This window comes from Peromyscus californicus, unplaced genomic scaffold (genome assembly GCF_007827085.1).
Source record: "Peromyscus californicus insignis strain IS unplaced genomic scaffold, ASM782708v3 Scaffold_10__1_contigs__length_136768540, whole genome shotgun sequence".
In the NCBI taxonomy this organism is placed as follows: domain Eukaryota; kingdom Metazoa; phylum Chordata; class Mammalia; order Rodentia; family Cricetidae; genus Peromyscus; species Peromyscus californicus.
Window position 1 is genome coordinate 105,343,959 of NW_026294391.1, and position 18,590 is coordinate 105,362,548.

The following is an 18,590-nucleotide window of genomic DNA, read 5'->3' on the forward strand; positions in this document are numbered from 1 at the left end:
CCTTGTCCCGCCTACACTTCCTGCCTGGCCACAGGCCAATCAGTGATTTATTTATTGACCAATCGGCAACACATTTGACATACAGACCATCCCACAGCACTTCCCCTTTTCTTTTCTTAAAAAGGAAGGTTTTAACCTTTACACATCTCCAAAGTCAGCTTGGTATATTTGGGAATTTGGGCGTAGCTTCTCTTACTACTTCCTGCTGGAGGGGGGCGCTGTATCTTCTGGGGGAACAAAGAAAATTTTAGGATCATGGAGTAGTCCGTGAGGCTGTATCATCTGAGCCAGTTGCCTTGAAACGGTTCTGGATGTTGGATCATCTGGGCCATGGTGTCATCGGAGACCTTTCAGGTGGTCTTGGCTGGTCAAATCTGATGTGTCTTAATCTGGAACAAATCCATAGCTTCTGGCTTTCTGTGGAAACAAAAGCAGAGTCTCCTTTCCAAAGTAACATATCCTTATATCCAAATTTTGAAGTCAAGGTATCTTTAAAATATGCATATTGGTTTAACTCAGCTTTCTTTACAATCAAATATCTCTCTGTAGTTAAGAATCCCAAAGACAACACAATCCAGATTCTCTGTGTGATATCCATCTTTACGGGGCTTATTTTTTATATTAATTTTACTGTGGGATGGTCTGTATGTCAAATGTGTTGCCGATTGGTCAATAAATAAATCACTGATTGGCCTGTGGCCAGGCAGGAAGTGTAGGCGGGACAAGGAGGAGAATAGAGCTGGGAAGTGGAAGGCTGAGTCGGGGAGACACTGCCAGCCGCCATCAGGACAAGGAAGATGTAAAGTACCGGTAAGCCACGAGCCATGTGGCAAGGTATAGATTAATAGAAATGGATTAATTTAAGCTGTAAGAACAGTTAGCAAGAAGCCTGCCACGGCCATACAGTTTGTAAGCAATATAAGTCTCTGTGTTTACTTGGTCGGGTTTCAGTGGCTTGGGACTGGCGGGTGAGAGAGATTTGTCCTGACTGTGGGCCAGGCAGGAAAACTTTAGCAACAAATGGCGCCCAACGTGGGGCTCGAACCCACGACCCTGAGATTAAGAGTCCCAGAGAACAGGAAGCTGAGTGAGGGAGACACTGCCAGCCGCCATGATGAGAAACAGCATGTAAAGATGCCGGTAAGCCATGAGCCATGTGGCAAGGTATAGATTAATAGAAATGGATTAATTTAAGCTGTAAGAACAGTTAGCAAGAAGCCTGCCACGGCCATACAGTTTGTAAGCAATATAAGTCTCTGTGTTTACTTGGTCGGGTTTGAGCGGCTTGGGACTGGCGGGTGAGAGAGATTTGTCCTGACCGTGGGCCAGGCAGGAAAACTCTACCTACAACTATTAGTAGTTGTGTATTTACCACACTGGTGGGTTGTTTTGTTTTGAATTTGAAACAGGGTCTTTACTGTAGTTGGAAGTTTCTCCAGTCCTGCCCACCCCGAGGTCCACCCCAATGGTCCTCCACCTGCTTATAAAATAATCACTCAGAGGCTTTTATTAATTACAAACTGTATGGCCTATGGCTTTAGCATCTTACTAGCTAGCTCTTTCATCTTAAATTAACCCATGCCTATTAATCTATACGTTGCCACAAGGCCATAGCATCACCAGTCTGCTGGCATCTTATTGCTCCTTTGGTGGTGGTAGCTGGTGTCTCTCCCGACTCAGCCTTTCTTCTCTCTGTATCTCTGCTTAGATTTCCCACCTGGCTGTAAGCTTTCTTGGCATAGGTCAAAACAGCTTTATTTATTATCCAATGGGAGCCATACATATTCACAGCATACAGAAAGACATCCCATAGCACTTTATAGCTTGGGCTGGCATTGAACTAGCTATCCATTCTACTCAGCTTTCTCAGTGCAGAGACTATCAGCATGTGCCACCAATCAGAACCCAGATGGATATTTTTATTAATATTTTAATGATTGGCCATGCATAGTATAGGTAGCATTGGTCCACTGTGCTTGCTGATTTCCATGGGGGTATTATTGTGAGATCATGGGACCAGAGTTAGGAAGACAATTGCACAATCAGCTTTTGTGAGCTGCTGCTAGCTGGCCTTTGCAGACCAGTACACTGTTGTAAGAATCCTAAATGGTCTTATGTGGTTGATATATTGTGCACCCCAATAAACTTATCTGGGGGTCAGAGAACAGAACAGCTACTATATTAAACATAGGTTTAGGCAGTGGTAGCACACGCCTTTAATCCTAGCATTCCAGAGGAAGAGATCTGTCTGGATCTCTGTGAGTTCAAAGCCACACTGGAAACAACCAGGCATGATATTAATCCCAGGAAGGGATGGCAGGAAGCAGAAAGGTATATAAGGTGTGAGGACGAGGAACTAGACCCTGGTTAAGCTTTTAGGCTTTTAGCAGCAGTTCAGCTGAGATTCATTCAGATGAGGCCACAGAGGCTTCCAGTTTGAGTAAACGAGATCAGCTGAGGCACTGGCAAGGCGAGGTTAGCTGTGGCTGGTTCTGTTTCTCTGATCTTTCAGTGTTAACCCCAATATCTGCCCCCCAGGTTTGTTTTATTAATAAGACCGTTTAAGATTCGTGCTACAGTCTTATAATGAAAACCTGAGCCAGATATTGGGGCAAATGCTGAAAGATCTGAGGAAACAAGCCACAGCCACTTCTCACCTCACCAACTCCTCAGCCGAAAAGAGAAGGTCCTGTCTCCACGAATCCTGAGATCGAATGCCTCTGAGTCCTCAGCCAAAAGGGCCTAATTCCTGTCTCGTCTGCTTTATATTCCTTTCTCTGCCTAGCCATATAACTTCCTGCCTCAACTAGGAAAGTGTTGGGATTAAAGGCGTGTGACTCCCAAGTACTGGGATTAAAGGTGTGTGATCCCAAGTGCTGGAATTAAAGGTGTGTGCCGCCACGGCCTGGCTGTTTCTCTTTTAAACTGGATTAATCTTGTGTAGTCCAGGGTGTCTTTAAACTCAGATCCAGAAGGATCTTTGTTTCCCCAGTGCTAGGATTAAAGGTGTGTACCATCACTGCCTGACCTCTATAATTCTGTGGCTGGCTCTGTTGTCTGATCTTTAGTTCTTAGATTACAAATATACTTCTCAAACTCCAGGACCGGCGGCAGCGACGGTGGCAGAGGCGCAGGGTGTTTTAATTCAAATGGGTGATGAAAAGGACTCTTGGAAAGTGAAAATGTTAGATGAAATTCTCCAGGAAAAGAAACGAAGGAAAAAACAAAAGGAGAAAGCAGAGATAAAACACTTAAAAATTTCTGATGACGGGGATTCCCTTGAGGAGGGGGAGCTGAGAGATGACCCAATGGAAACCACAATCAGGAACTCACCATATAGAAGAGACGATTCTCTGGAAGATAGAGGAGAGGAAGATAATTCTCTGGCCATTAAACCACCCCAGCAAATGTCCCAGAAAGAAAAAGTTCATCACAGAAAAGATGAGAAGAGAAAAGAGAAGCGTAGACATGGTAGCCATTCAGCAGAGGGAGGGAAGCACGCTAGAGTGAAAGAAAGAGAACATGAACGTCGGAAACGCCATCGAGAAGTACAAGATAAAGCTCGCAGAGAATGGGAAAGACAGAAGAAGAGAGAAATGGCAAGAGAACATTCCAGGAGAGAAAGGGAAGGCGTGGAGCAGTTAGAAAGGAAGAGGGAGCGGAAGCGCAAGATGAGGGAGCAACAGAAGGAACAGCGGGAACAAAATGAGCAGGAACGGAGGGCAAAAGAGCCTCACAAAGAGAGAGAAGCATGTAGGGAAGTCTCTGCACAGCACCGTACCATGGGGGAGGACTACAGTGATAAAGGAAAGGTTGGCCACTGGAGCCGCTGCCCTCTGCGGCCACCTCGAGAGCGCGTTGAGCTGGGAGACAACCGTAAACCAGTGAAAGAAGAGAAAGTAGAAGAAAGAGACCTTCTGTCAGACCTACAGGGCATCAGTGACAGTGAGAGGAAGACCAGCTCAGCCGAGTCTTCATTAGCAGAATCAGGCTCAGGTTCTGAGAAGGAGGAGGAGGAAGAGGAAGAAGGGAGCACCAATGAAGAATCAGAGGAAGAGGAGACTGGGAGCAACTCTGAGGAAGCCTCAGAACAGCCTGCGGAAGAAGTGAGTGATGAAGAAATGAGTGAAGATGAAGAGAGAGAAAATGAAAACCATATCTTGGTTGTTCCAGAGTCGCGATTTGACCGAGATTCTGGGGACAGTGAAGAAGGGGAAGAAGTGGGTGAGGGGACCCCACAGAGCAGTGCCCCAATGGAAGGAGACTATGTGCCTGACTCTCCAGCCCTGTCGCCCATTGAACTAAAACAGGAGCTGCCCAAGTACCTGCCAGCCCTGCAGGGATGCCGGAGTGTAGAGGAGTTCCAGTGCCTGAACAGAATTGAAGAAGGCACCTATGGAGTAGTCTACAGAGCAAAGGACAAGAAAACAGATGAAATTGTGGCTCTGAAGCGGCTAAAGATGGAGAAGAAGGAAGGCTTCCCAATCACCTCACTGAGGGAGATCAGCACCATCCTCAAGGCCCAGCACCCCAATATCGTCACTGTCCGAGAAATCGTTGTGGGAAGCAACATGGACACGATCTACATTGTGATGAATTATGTTGAGAATGACCTCAGGAGCCTAATGGAGACCATGAAGCAGCCCTTTCTGCCAGGGGAGGTGAAGACCCTAATGATCCAGCTGCTGAGTGGGGTGAAGCACCTCCATGACAATTGGATCCTGCACCGTGACCTTAAGACCTCTAACCTTCTGCTGAGCCATGCTGGCATTCTCAAGGTCGGTGACTTTGGGCTGGCTCGTGAGTATGGTTCACCCCTGAAGGCCTACACTCCAGTTGTCGTGACCCTATGGTATCGAGCCCCAGAACTGCTGCTTGGTGCTAAGGAGTACTCTACAGCTGTGGACATGTGGTCAGTGGGCTGTATTTTTGGAGAGCTGCTGACACAGAAACCTCTGTTCCCTGGGAAGTCAGAGATCGATCAGATCAACAAGGTTTTCAAGGACCTGGGGACTCCCAGTGAGAAAATCTGGCCTGGCTATAATGACCTCCCAGCAGTCAAGAAGATGACCTTCAGCAAGTATCCCTATAACAACCTCCGCAAGCGATTTGGGGCTTTGTTATCAGATCAGGGCTTTGAGCTCATGAACAAGTTCCTGACATACTATCCTGTGAGGAGGATCAATGCAGAAGATGGCCTCAAGCATGAGTATTTCCGAGAGACTCCCCTCCCCATTGACCCGTCCATGTTTCCCACATGGCCGGCCAAGAGTGAGCAGCAGAGGGTGAAGTGAGGCACGAGTCCATGCCCCGCCGAGGGCCGCCTGGGCTACAGCCAGCTGGGTGATGATGACCTGAAGGAGACAGGCTTCCACCTCACCACCACCAACCAGGGAGCCTCAGCTGCTGGCCCTGGCTTCAGCCTCAAGTTCTAAGATCAGATTGACTGACCCTGCCCAGCTACGTGGGACAGGCAGACCTGCTGAGTCAGGACAACCTTCATTTTTGGTGGTGGTGTTTTGTTTTCTCCATGTTGTTGTTTGTTTTCGGGCGGGTTGTAAATTTGTAGAATTAAATCACAAAAAATAAATGTATCGCTACAGTGTACTAATGTAAAGTATACACAAGGATTTTATTCATGCTTTCTTTCTGAATCATTTGTATGTAACTTAAAGAAATAATGCTCCCGTTAGCCTTAAATACTTCAGGGTGTTGGATTTTTGAATTATAATCTGTTTTTATGTTCAAATAAAAAAAAAGAAAGAAAAAATACTTCAGGGTGTATTTCCTTTTCTTATTTTGTTCTGAAATGGAGGCTTGCTGTCCTCCTACCTCAGGCTCTGAAATGTGGGAAATAGAGGTTTATGTTGTCACACTTGACTTCCTTTCTTTTTTGCAACAAGGTTGCCCAGGATGGTCTGGAACTATTGAGCTCAAACAAGATCCTGCCTCAACCTCTTGAGTAGACTAAAATGCATAGCCCCCCTCTCCCTTGAGTTCATATTTCTGAAGAATAAACACACCAGTTAGCATAACCACAAGACAACAATCAGCAGGAATACACTCCACTATAAGTCACTCAAGCTTTGTCCATTTCTCTAAGAATGTCCTGAATAGCTGTTAAAAAGAATAAAATTGGCCGGGCGGTGGTGGCGCACGCCTTTAATCCTAGCACTCGGGAGGCAGATCTCTGTGAGTTCAAGGCCAGCCTGGGCTACAGAGTGAGTTTCAGGAAAGGCACAAAGCTACACAGAGAAACCATGTCTCGAAAAACAAAAACAAAAACAAAAACAAAACAAAACAAAAAGAATAAAATTGAAGCCAGGCGGTGGTGGCGCACGCCTTTAATCCCAGCACCCAGGAGGCAGAGGCAGGCGGATCACTGAGTTTGAGGCCAAGCCTGGTCTACAGGACAGCCAGGGCTGTTACATAGAGAAACCCTGTCTTGAAAAACCAACCCCCTGCACCCCTTCAAAAAAAACCCCAAAAGAATAATATGAGCATTTTCTGTATTTGGGGAATAAAATATTTTCTCAGAAGTTTCTATCTCTAGCCCTCTTGTGCTTGGCAAATACCCACTCCTCCTGTCTTCACACCTCTTAATCTTTCCACAACATTAATTTCTAGTGTCTAACATTAGAGGTGTTATCAGCAAACAGCAAACATGCTGACAGTGGTTCTGGGGTTTGAACATTTTAGTTAATGCTGGTAGTTAACGTGGAACAAATACTGCACTTAAATTCAAGTAGTCTTTGTGGCTATTTAGTGTCCCTTAGTTACTAATAGGACCTTTGATCTATAAGCTTGTCTGTGTGCCAATAAAGCAATCTTTCTGGAGGTTCCTGGGACGTGCTAATTTTAAGCAAATCCCTTTCAGTATTGTAGGGAAATAGGCAAAATATGCTTGTTTTGGGTTTGGGGTGACAAAGGCCTTTGCTGCCTAAGAATAACATATGATTTTGCTTCCAAATTGATTGTTATTTCTTTCTTTAAAAAAAAATCTTTTTGGTACAACACTGCATATTGAGCGCATTCCCCTCTCCTCCCTGTTCTCACCCTTCCTCTTCCCATTAGTCCTCTGTCACCATAGTTAGTTTTCCTTTCACTTCCATGTCTTATGTACATGTTATTTTATGTATCGCTATAAGAGCTAGGAACTGCAGTGAGAGAAAACATATCTTTCTGAGGTTGGCTTATTTTATTTAATGCGATTATCTCTAGTTGCCCCCCCCCCAATTTCCTGCATACTACACAGCATCATTCTTACAGCTGAAAAAAGTCACACACACACACACACACACACACACACACACACACACACACACACGCATATAGGTTTTTTTGGTTTTTTTTGTGGAGCTGAGGTTCGAGCCCAGGGCCTTGCACTTGCTAGGCAAGCACTCTACCACTGAGCTAAATCCCCAACCCCATAGTTTTAAATACTAAAGATTCTTTCCAGGTACAGTAGAGATATGTGCTGAGGTGGGTTTTAGGCAATGGGATCTTTTAATAACACTGGCCAATCGAATAGGAGGAAACTGGAATAAGGTGGGTGGGGCCCCTCAACACCTCTCAGAATGGAGGGAATTCTTTACATCAATAGTTTTTACAACATTGTTCTTTCAACCTGTGGGTCGTGACCCATTCACAGGGGTCACATATCAGATATTTACATAACGATTCATAACAGTAGCAAAATTATAGTTATGAAATGGCAACGAAAATAATTTTATGGTTGGGAGTCACTACAACATGAGGAACTGTATTTAAATGATCAAAACATTAGGAAGGTGGAGAATCATTGTCCTACAAGGTAGAGGTCTCTGTGTTTGGAGGATAGGAGTCTCTAAATTTAGCAGATTAGGAAAGTCACTAGATAGGCTATAAAGCAGTACTTTAGGAAGTTAATCGTATTGTCCCACCCTACCTTGAGGATGTTACAAAGTGCTAGGAGATTAGCAGTTTAGGGAAGGTTCTAGTTAGGATATATAAGGTGTGGCAGATCTCCTTTACATGGGAAGCTCCTTTGATCTAACACACACATTTTCCTTACGTATCCTCTTTGGTTGGATACCTAAGTTGGTTCGATAATATAGTTATTGTGTATAGTGCTGCAATAGACATTGATGTGCAAGAATCTCCATGATGTGGACTTGGGGTCCTTTCAGTAATAATCCACAAGTGGACCACATGGTAGATCTATTTTTAGTTCTTTCAAGAACCCCCATATGGACTTCCAGAGTGGCTGGACTAGTTTATAATTCCCTCCCACGGTGTGCAAGAGTCCCCCCATTGTCCACAAACTCACCAGCATGTGTTGTTTTCTTAACAACTGCCATTCTTATTGGGATGGAATGGCATCTCAATGTAATTTCGATCTGCAATTTCTCTGACAGCTAGTAAGGGTGAACATGTTTTCATTTGTATATTGTGATTGTCATTTTTGTAAGAACAAAAGCATAGTTAATTCGAGGCAGCCTGGGGTGTACTAGACCCTATTTTAAAAAAAAAGTCTGTGTCAAAATAGTACCTTTAAAGTAGTTGGTGAGTTTGAATTGATAGGTCTTCCCTTGGTCACTATTTCTTGTAAACTGGCACTAAAAATAATGCACATGGCATTCTTCTACATAAGTAAAGCCCATGTTATTTTAACTACTTAATACTGATAAGCAGAATCAGTGCTGCATATAACCTTGGTGCCTGGGCCTCCCACCTGCCTCTCCTGCAAGTGCGTACAAGAATCTCTCATAAGTTGCTGACTTGGAGTCCTTTTGGTACTCCTACTACCCAGCGGTAGTAGAGCTGGATCATATGGAGGATCTATTTTAATTTTTTTTGAGAAATCGGCACACTTATCCTGTAGTGGCTGACTAATTTGCATTCCCACCACCAACATAGAAAGCTGTATATGTCCGTCCCCACCCGTACAGTGTAATTGCCTCCAGTTCTTTGAACGGTGTTCCCTGTCCTTGCGTCCCCATTGCCCAAATGAACTACAGGTCTTACACTTCCAGGGCAAGGTGGGCATTCGGTTTTCACATCTTTGTTCCCACGACTTCCTGGACAAGTGCTCTGTCTTTTGTTTGTTTAATGGATACTATACCACCTCAACTGTTCCCTGCCTTTGGGGACTCGGCCACATTCTCCTTTGTGCACGTCCCGTGCTGTCAGTCCTCTGGAACTCTTGTTTGGATTGATTTGAGCCTTAGTCTCTTTTCTTAATAGATTCCAAGTTGCCTGAGTTCAAGGACCTTCTTCAAGTATTTTTCCTATTAACAACTCCTAAAGTACTGTGTGTCTGAGTTCCATGGGATACTCAGGAAATACTTTTGAATGAAAAAAAAAAACTGGAATCACAAATCTCTAGATAGACATTGCCCAGTGCAGTAGCCACTAGTCACATGTGACTATTTACATTTAAGTTTTAATTAAAACTAATTAAAATAAAAAATGCTCTAGCTACATTAAAAGTATTCAAGAGTGACATGTGGTTACCACATCAGTCAATACGGTTTTGCAAACTGTCATCATTACAAAACATTGTTTTTTTAGATAAAATCTCACTATGTAGCCCTGGTGGTCCCAGAACTCGATATGTAGACGAGGCTGTCCTTGAACTCACAGAGATCTGCCTGCCTCTACCTCCCAGGTGCTGGGATCAAAGGTGTTTACTACCACACCCAGGGCAAAACATTCTAATAGTGCCAACCAAGATTATTATTTATTTTCTCATCTCAATGTAGTAAAAAATTATTGATTTCTACTACATGCTAACATTAGGTTATAATAAATGCAAAAACAACCGCTATTATGATTTCTATTTTTAAGGCATTAAAAAGCCTAGTAGGGGGACTGGAAAGATGGCTCAGCAGTTAAGAAAACTTGTTCTTGCAGAGGACCCAGATTTTGTTTCCAGCACCCACATGGTGGCTCACATCCATAACTCTAGTTCCAGGGGATCTGATGTCCTCTTCTGACCTTTATAGGCAACAGGCACGCATGTCATGGACATATATACATACTGGCAAAGTGCTTATAGACATGAAACAAATACATCTTTAAAAATTAATTAAGGGCTGGAGAGATGGCTCAGAGGTTAAGAGCACTGACTGCTCTTCCAGAGGTCCTGAGTTCAATTCCCAGCACCCACATGGTGGCTCACAACCATCTGTAATGAGATCTGGTGTCCTCTTCTGTATACATAATAAATAAATAAATCTTTAAAAAAATTAATTAAACCCAAACCTGGTTAGAGAGATGACTTCCAAAATGAGAGACATAATTTCCATATTTAAATTAGAAATGTAAGATTGTATAAAATTGCCAGGCAGTGGTGGTGCACCCCTTTAATCCCTTAGGAGGCACTTAGGCAGAGGCAGGTGGATCTCTGTGAATTCAAGGCCAGCCTGGTCTACAGAGAGTTCCAGGACAGCCAGGGCTACACAGAGAAACCCTGTCTCAAAAACAAAAAACAGGCCGGGCGGTGGTGGCACACGCCTTTAATCCCTGCACTCGGGAGGCAGAGCCAGGCGGATCTCTGTGAGTTCGAGGCCAGCCTGGACTACCAAGTGAGTTCCAGGAAAGGCGCAAAGCTACACAGAGAAACCCTGTCTCGAAAAAACCAAAAAAAACAAAACAAAACAAAAAAACAACAACAAACAAACCAAACCAAAAAAGATTGTATAAGATTGAATGGAGAAAATCTTGAGAAAAGAAAGAGAAATAGTTTGGGTACAGGGGTGGGAAAGTGCTTCAAAAGTACTAGGTAATTTGTTTTGCTTACAATGTTTGGCTAGGGGCCGGATATGTATCTTATTAGTAGAGTACTTGCCTGGAATACAAGATACCCTGGGTCTGATTCATGTGTGTCTGATTCACACACACACACACAAACACACACAAATCAAACCAAACCAAACTATGTGGCACATGAGCAGGGTGTAGTTGTTTACTAGTTCATTCTTTCATTCAACAAATACACACCCACCTATGCATATGGCTTTTAACCTAGAGTCTTCCCATTGCTAATCATGCATTCTGTCACTGAGTTATGTCCTCAGACTTTCAACAAATAAGTGTCAGTGTAGTTTGTTATCTGATTGCCCAACTGCCCTTCTCTAAAGTCCTTGCTGGCCCTCTTCTCCCCCAATAGTTCCCCTTTCTGCTTTTATGTAAGTTGTATTCCATTACCCTCTTTTCCTCTGTGAGATCTCTTCTACTCCCATGGTCTCTCTTCTGTTTGCATGTCTACATACACACACGTAAGTCACATAATACACACAGTCTTTTTCTCTTTTCTTTTCTTTTTAGGGGGGAGGTGCTTCAAAACAGGGTTTCTCTGTGTAGCCCAAGCTGTCCTGGAACTTGCTCTGTAGACCAGGCTGGCCTTGAACTCACTGAGATCTGCCTGCCTCTGATTCCCAAGTGCTGGATAAAAAGCACGCACCATCACTGCCAGGCTCACACATACATTCCTGAATAATCTAGATTCTGTGAATGAGAGAAAACACGTGATAGTTTGATTTCTCAATTTGGCTTATTTTGCTTAACATAATGATTTCAAGTTCCACCTATTTTCCTGCAAATTACAGTTCTACTTTTAGCTTTATCAGGAACATCCATGTTGATTTCCATAGTTGCTGCACCAGATTTTATCCCCACCAAGCAGTGTGTAAAGGTTCCTCTTTCCTAACATCCTCAGTAGCATTTCCAAACTACCACTTATTTTCTCTGCAAAGTAAAGGAAATAGAACCTTGAACAATAGAGATATTACTCCATCAGACTTCACTTTGAGGAGTGATGAAATTTAGATGAGTGGGGAAGGTACTAAAAACTACCCTAAAGATTTTAGACTTTGTTCTTCAGGTTTTCACTTCAAAGCCTGCACTACCAGCATAGGTGTGTCCTGGAAGTTTGCTGGATATGGAGAATCAATCACAAGTCTCACACTAACTCTAGACTTCTCAAAACAAAATTGGCATTTAAGGAAGATCCCTAGTTCTTTTCTTTTCTTTTTAAATTATTTAATTATTTTTCTATTATCATCTTGATACAGTATAAATTCTTATCTTAATAGTGAAATGTTTCATTGAGGCTTACTCAGTAATTGAGTAAACCCAAAACTTATTATAAGCCACAGTCATCCTAGGGTCCCCCCTGCTAAGTAGCCTCCCTGGTTCTGTGGGTTGCAGTCTGATTGTTCTTTGCTTTATATCTAGAATCCACTTATGAGTGAGTACATACCATGTTTGTCCTTCTGGGTTTGGGTTACCTCACTCAGGATCTTTTTTTTTAATTTTAATTTTTGAGATAGGGTCTCACATAGCCCAGGCTAGCTTTGAGCTCCTGGTCTTCCTGCCTCCACTTTTCCAGTACTTGGATTACAGGTGTGTGCTACCACACCTGTCCCTCAGGAGATTCCAGATACACCTCGATGTTATAGAAGCAGGAATGTAAGCAATGTGGGCCAATAAGAAATTGCATAATTGAGCCGGATATGGTGGTGCATGCTTTTAATTCCAGACCTTGGGCAGTAGAGGCAGACAGATCTCTGTAAGTTTGAGGGCCAGTCAGGTTTACATCGTGAGTTCCAGACCAGCCAGGGCTACATAGTGAGACCTTGTCTGAAAAAAAAAAAACACAACAAAAACCAAAAAACAAACAAACAAAAAACAAACCAAAAAACCAAAACAAAAGACAAACAAACAAAAGGCTGAGTGGTGGTGCATACCTTTAATCACAGCATTCAGGAGATTGAGACAGGTGAATCTCTGTGAGTTCAAGGCCAGCCTGGTCTACTTAGCAAGTTCTAGGACAGCTGGGGCTACATAGAGAGATCTTGTCTCAAGAACAGAGAGAGAGAGAGAGAGAGAGACAGACAGACAGACAGACAGACAGAGAGAGAGAGAGAGAGAGAGAGAGACAGACACACACACAGACACACACACACACACACACACACACACACACACACACATAGAGAGAGATAGAGAGAGAATAACACAGAAAGGCAGACAGACACAGACACATACACAGAGAAAGAGAGAGAGATTTAGTCTTTAGTATGTAGATGCACCTTCAATTCCATTGACTCATTGGGATGACTGCATAGTCAAAGTCAAAAGAATCAGAAAATCCAGTAATATGGTATTTAAGATGTCTTTAAAAAGTGTAATTTGTGCCAGGCGGTGGTGGCGCATGCCTTTACTCCCAGCACTCAGGAGGCAGAGCCAGGCAGATCTCTGTGAGTTCGAGGCCAGCTTGGTCTACAGAGCGAGATCCAGGACAGGCACCAAAACTACACAGAGAAACCCTTTCTTGAAAAACAAAACAAAACAAAAAAAAGTGTGATTTGTTTTAGATGAGGCTTTTGTTTTGTTTTAGAGACAGTGTTTCTCTGTGTAGCCCTGGAACTGGTTCTGTAGATCCGCCTGTTTCTGCCTCCTGAGTGCTGGGATTAAAGGCGTGCAACCATCACCACCCGGCTTAGATCAGGTTTATAGGTATGGCTATTTCCTGTTGGTGCCACAGGTCAAAGGTCTGCTCTAAGTATTGCAGCATCAGCCTCTTAGGCAACAAGGAATGATAGGGATCTTGGAAATTAGTCATATCTCTAAGGTCACGAAAATGACTGTAAGCTAGGAATTTGATGCACTTCTTTGATAAAGGGTACTTATCTTTCCACTGACAAGAGGTATTTTTTTCTTTTGTTAGCAGTATGAATTTTTTTTTGAGACAAAAGTCTCGATATTTTGCTTAGTCTGGATTTGAACTCCTGTGCTCTTATGTCAGGCTCCTGAGTAGACATGTGCACCACTGTGTCTGGCTGAATATTTTTATTATATCTAAAATTTTTTAAATAGTTTAGTGCTCACAAACCCCTTCAAATATAATACAAAATGTCATGTACCCTTCATACAGCTTTGTTTAATGATAATAGTAACCATAACAACAGTGCCCTGTCAAAGGCAGGAAATTAACTTTGATACAATATTGCCAGCTCGTGTACATATTTGAATTTAGCCAATTTTTCCATGAAGTGGGTGTAGTTACATGAAATTTTATTAAATATTTATATTTGAGTGATCGGCACAATCAGGATCTACAGTTGTTCAATTACCACAAAGAAACTCCTTCATGTCACCTCTTAATAGGCATACCCATTCCCCAAATCTTATCTGTGTCAAGTATGAGTCGATTGTGAACTGTAATTTTGTCAGTTTAAGGACATTTTATAATGACATCATAGTACAGCTTCAGTTTTTGCATTATTTGTGCATGTATGTGTGTATACATGGCGCAGCACAGGTGTAAGAAAGCGAGAACCTGCTGCGTGTGGGGGCATACACCTATAATCCTAGCACTCGGAGAGCTCAGACAGGAGGAGTGCTAGGAGTTCAAGCCAGCCTGGGATACACAGCAAGAACCGTTTTCAAACAAAAGAACCAAAACAAACTGCTTACTGGTGCATGATATATTAGTGCTTACATAAGAACTGGAAAGATGCCTAGTGGACGGACACCTGCTGCCAGGCCTGGTGACCTGACTTTGAGCCATAGGGTGGAAGGAGGGGACTGTCTTCTGCAACTTGTCCTCTGACCTCCACATACACATTGTAGTGTACATATGATTGCACACTCGTTCCCCCTCCCCCAGATAAATGTAATCACCAAAAGTTACCTAGTTAATACTATACTTATTAAAAATAAGAGCAAGACCTGGTGGCACATGCCTTTAATTCTAGCACTTGGGTTTTTTGTTTGTTTGTTTTTTGTTTTGTTTGTTTGTTTTCGAGACAGGGTTTCTCTGTGTAGCTTTGGTGCCTGTCCTGGATCTCGCTCTGTAGACCAGGCTGGCCTTGAACTCACAGAGATCTGCTTGGCTCTGCCTCCCCAGTGCTGGGATTAAAGGCGTGTGCCACCACACCTGGCTAAATTGAACATTGTTTTATGTATTCATTAGCCACCTGTATTCTTCAGTAATTCAACTCTTCATAGCCTTTGTCCATTTTTTTTTTTTTTTTTGGTTTTTTGAGACAGGATTTCTCTGTGTAGTTTTGCGCCTTTCCTGGAACTCACTCTGTAGACCAGGCTGGCCTTGAACTCACAGAGATCTGCCTGCCTCTGCCTCCCGAGTGCTGGGATTAAAGGCGTGCGCCACCACTTTTCATATTACTAACTTGTTAAGAGTTCCTTATACATTATGATAATTAGCCTTGTCATTCACAAAAAAATATTTTTTCACAGCTTATAGTTTACATTTTATCCTTGTTCATGTTATTGTGATATAAATTAAAACTTATATGAATTCAAATGTATTCATCATTAGGTTTCATGTGTGGAACATTGTTGGGAAATAGAAAATTATATAATTAATCATAATTGTGTAATATGTCCATGACATATTGGGTATGTACACTACAATGTGTATGTGGAGGTCAGAGGACAAGTTGCAGAAGACAGTCCCCTCCTTCCACCCTATGGCTCAAAGTCAGGTCACCAGGCCTGGTAGACATGTTGGGTGCCCAAAAAATACTGGAACAAGAAAGTTGAATAGTCAGAGACGAGAAAAGTTTGGTGCTGTGTCATGGATTGATACTCTTTGATGCACAAATATTCTGCTCTCTAGAAAGGTACAGACTACATTGTAACAGACAATCCTCTTGGTTTGTCAAAATCTAAATAAAACTTCAATAATTATTCCTGTGTCTCTTTCCAAATAGTCTTCTACTCATGGACATGTTACATAAAATTATGATTAAGTCGGTTTTAAGTCAGCAGGCCTTTAATGCCAGCCCTTGGGAAGCAGAGGCAGAGACAGGCAGATCTTTGAGTTCGAGGCCAGCCTAGTCTACAAAGCAAGTTCCAGGACAGCCAGGACTACACAGAGAAACCCTGTCTTGAAACACAAAAACCAAACCAAACCAAAAAAAAACCCCACAATAAAAAAGACAGTTTTGTATCAGTGACACATGCTGTTAAATATTAGTATAAATTTGCTACAAAGTTAATTTCTGATATTATGCTAGTTACTAATTTTCAGTAGTATTTTTCACAAAATGAGAGCAAATTTGCAAAAGACACTTTTCAATTTTATTGAAAACATCGAATTGTTCTTAATACCTCAGTTGCTACACAGACAACTTAGAACCAAATTTCTAAAACTTATGAGAAAGTATGCCATGTGCTATGTGCTATTTGGAGCAGGATACCATTTCCTGTTCATACTAAAACAGCAAAGAATAACACAGGAAAACACTCACTTACAACTGACACAAATTGACACAATTGAACTATTAATTACGGCACCGTTGTTTTTCTCCTAGCTCAGGTGGAATTTTGCTTTAACTGTAACATTCCACTGCTCCCTAGTTATGTTCTAGCTGCATCATCCGTCTATGAAAAACTGTGTAAAGTTCTACTAAAGAAGGTCTAGAAAAGAAATGGAAGTTGATTTTGAATGGTATGCCACTCCCTAGTGCTTTACGGGTAAGTAAAAATGTCTAAGGCTTTATTTCTTTTTATTGGTATTTAGATGTTTCTGTTTAACTTTTATTGTTCATTTGATTAAATATACCATAACTCTTTTTATTAAGTTGCATGAAAATAAACAAGAAGCTCAGTGGATGGAAGACCTAAGACACAGACGGGGAAGGAATGTAATGTAAAGAATGCAAGTAATCATCACACTGCATTAGGAATGCCCTAAGATTTGTGATAGGGTGTGATGTCAGTTTACAATATTTCTCATTACTAAATATGTTTGAAACAACTGAATACCGAGGAAGATATTTCAATCAACATGTAAAAAATGAAACAAACAATTTTTAATCTGATGCTATTTTAGGTGGCTAGGATCTTCTGTAATAGCAAGGGAGACACTGTAATTAATAGTTCTCTTCCTGTCCAAGGAGAAGAGGAGCTTGGCAGGGGCAGGCCATTCCTGAGTGTCCCTCACCCCCGCATAGAGAGCTCTAGGCAGTCAAAGGTTCAGTAGGGTGGACTGGAAATGAAATGGCAAAAAGAAAAAAAAAAAACCCTCATAGTAAACACCCAAGGGTGATAAAGAGTCAAGGGAGTTGGAAAGAGGTCAAACGGTCTTCTTGCACTTCAAAATATTTGTAGGAGGGATAAGAGCAAGGATAAGGAACTTATTTGTTAACACTGTGGGAAGGCCGCCTCCACAGATGGCCAGTGTCTGGTAATCTCCACAGGTCCCTTGCCAACCCTGTCCCTTACATGTGGATTTCATGTCACTTTGGCCCAGTCTGTTTTTCAGCCCCCTAAGTCTTCAATAAACCAGACTAGCCTAGCAGCCTAGTTCCCCAAGTCTCCTAGAATCTGAGGCTAGAGACCACATTTTCTTGGAACAGGAATTGTCAGTTGAAAATCATGTAAAACACCCCCGCCCCCCGCCGCCCGTCTTCCTGGTAAAGAGAATCAGCACCTTTCCCCCTCCCCCATACCCTAAGCCAAAACCAAAAAGGGTTGGGGGTAAACAAACAAAAATGCAAGCCATTGAATCCCGTTGGGATCAGGTGGCAGAGTTGGGTTCCTTTGGTGGGAAGTGTAGGTTGCGTAGGAAAGGGCCCGGAGGCCCTTGCTGGGGTGGGTGTGTTGGAGGAAGGAGCTTCAAAGGGTGCTTGGCCTGCCACTCTGGGGCTGCGCAGGGGGCGGAGGAGTGGGGCGATCGGGTCGCCAAGCCTCGGAATTCCCAGGGCCAGGCTCCGGCGGACACTGCTCCTGGCCTCCGGGCGACCTCCTCCCTGGCGCCGCAGACACAGCAGCCGTGGCCCCATCCAGTCCGCGCCGGGAGGAAGCGCGTCCCAACGAATGAGTAAGTGAGGCGCGGGCACGCCACCTTGTTTACCCCACTCGGCGGCGCGCCCCTGCGGGCGCCTAGTTCACTGGAGGCGTCCGAGACGCCGGAGCCGGGAGTCGCTCGCTGGCGATTGGTCGGCGACAAGGGAGGAGGCGGCTGGGTGGGAGGGCGGGGAGGCGCGCGCTGCAATGGCAGCTCGCCGCCGCTAGATGCCGCTCCCCCCCAACAGGAGCTGGGCGCGGGTTGGTGGCCGACAGATGGCGCCTGCGCGTTCCATTCGCCTCCAAGTCGCCGAAGAGCGAACACCCCAAACAATCCCGAAGCGCCACCAAAAAAAAAAAAAAAAAAGAAAAAAAAAAAAAGAAAGAAAAAAAAAGAGAAAAGAAAAAAAAAAAACCCCGCCGGATCCGACCGCCACTTTCAAACACCCCCCCCCCCACCGCTCTAGAACCGCGGGAGCTTCCGTCCCCGAGTAGAATTCAAGGGTGTAAAGAAGAGGAAGGGGAAAAAAATTCTTGTACCAGCCCAGGGGTGAAGAAGCCCCCGGCCTGAGAAAGAAGGAAGGAGTGGGGGAGGCCCACGGTCTCCTTGCTGCCTCTGTATACGCTGAGGGGGGAGGTAAGTTATAAAATGGCGGAGGCGAAGCTTCTAGAAGTTTGGAGGGGCACCCGGAGGGCGCGCGGCCCACCGGGAGGGGTGTGTGTGTGTGTGTGTGTGTGTGTGTGTGTGTGTGTGTGTGTGTGTGTGTGTGTGTGCTTGCGATCGGGCG

The 18,590-nt window shown here is 43.6% G+C and overlaps 2 protein-coding genes across 2 annotated transcripts in view; both read left to right on the plus strand.

Annotated features, from left to right (window-relative positions):
- The first annotated feature begins 771 nt into the window (after positions 1-771).
- On the plus strand, positions 772-14,514 carry LOC128110809 (cyclin-dependent kinase 11B-like). Its single transcript, XM_052738679.1, is given in 1 exon segment — positions 772-14,514. A coding segment is annotated over 1 exon segment (2,286 nt). The 5' UTR covers positions 772-3,149; the 3' UTR covers positions 5,436-14,514.
- A 3,727-nt stretch (positions 14,515-18,241) lies between these two features.
- The window catches only part of Stag2 (stromal antigen 2), a 140,549-nt gene continuing 140,200 nt past the window's right edge, over positions 18,242-18,590 (plus strand). Inside the window, exon 1 of the mRNA XM_052738632.1 lies at positions 18,242-18,439. The gene's annotated coding sequence lies outside the window, so the exon portion shown is untranslated. The remainder of the gene's footprint in view (positions 18,440-18,590) is intronic.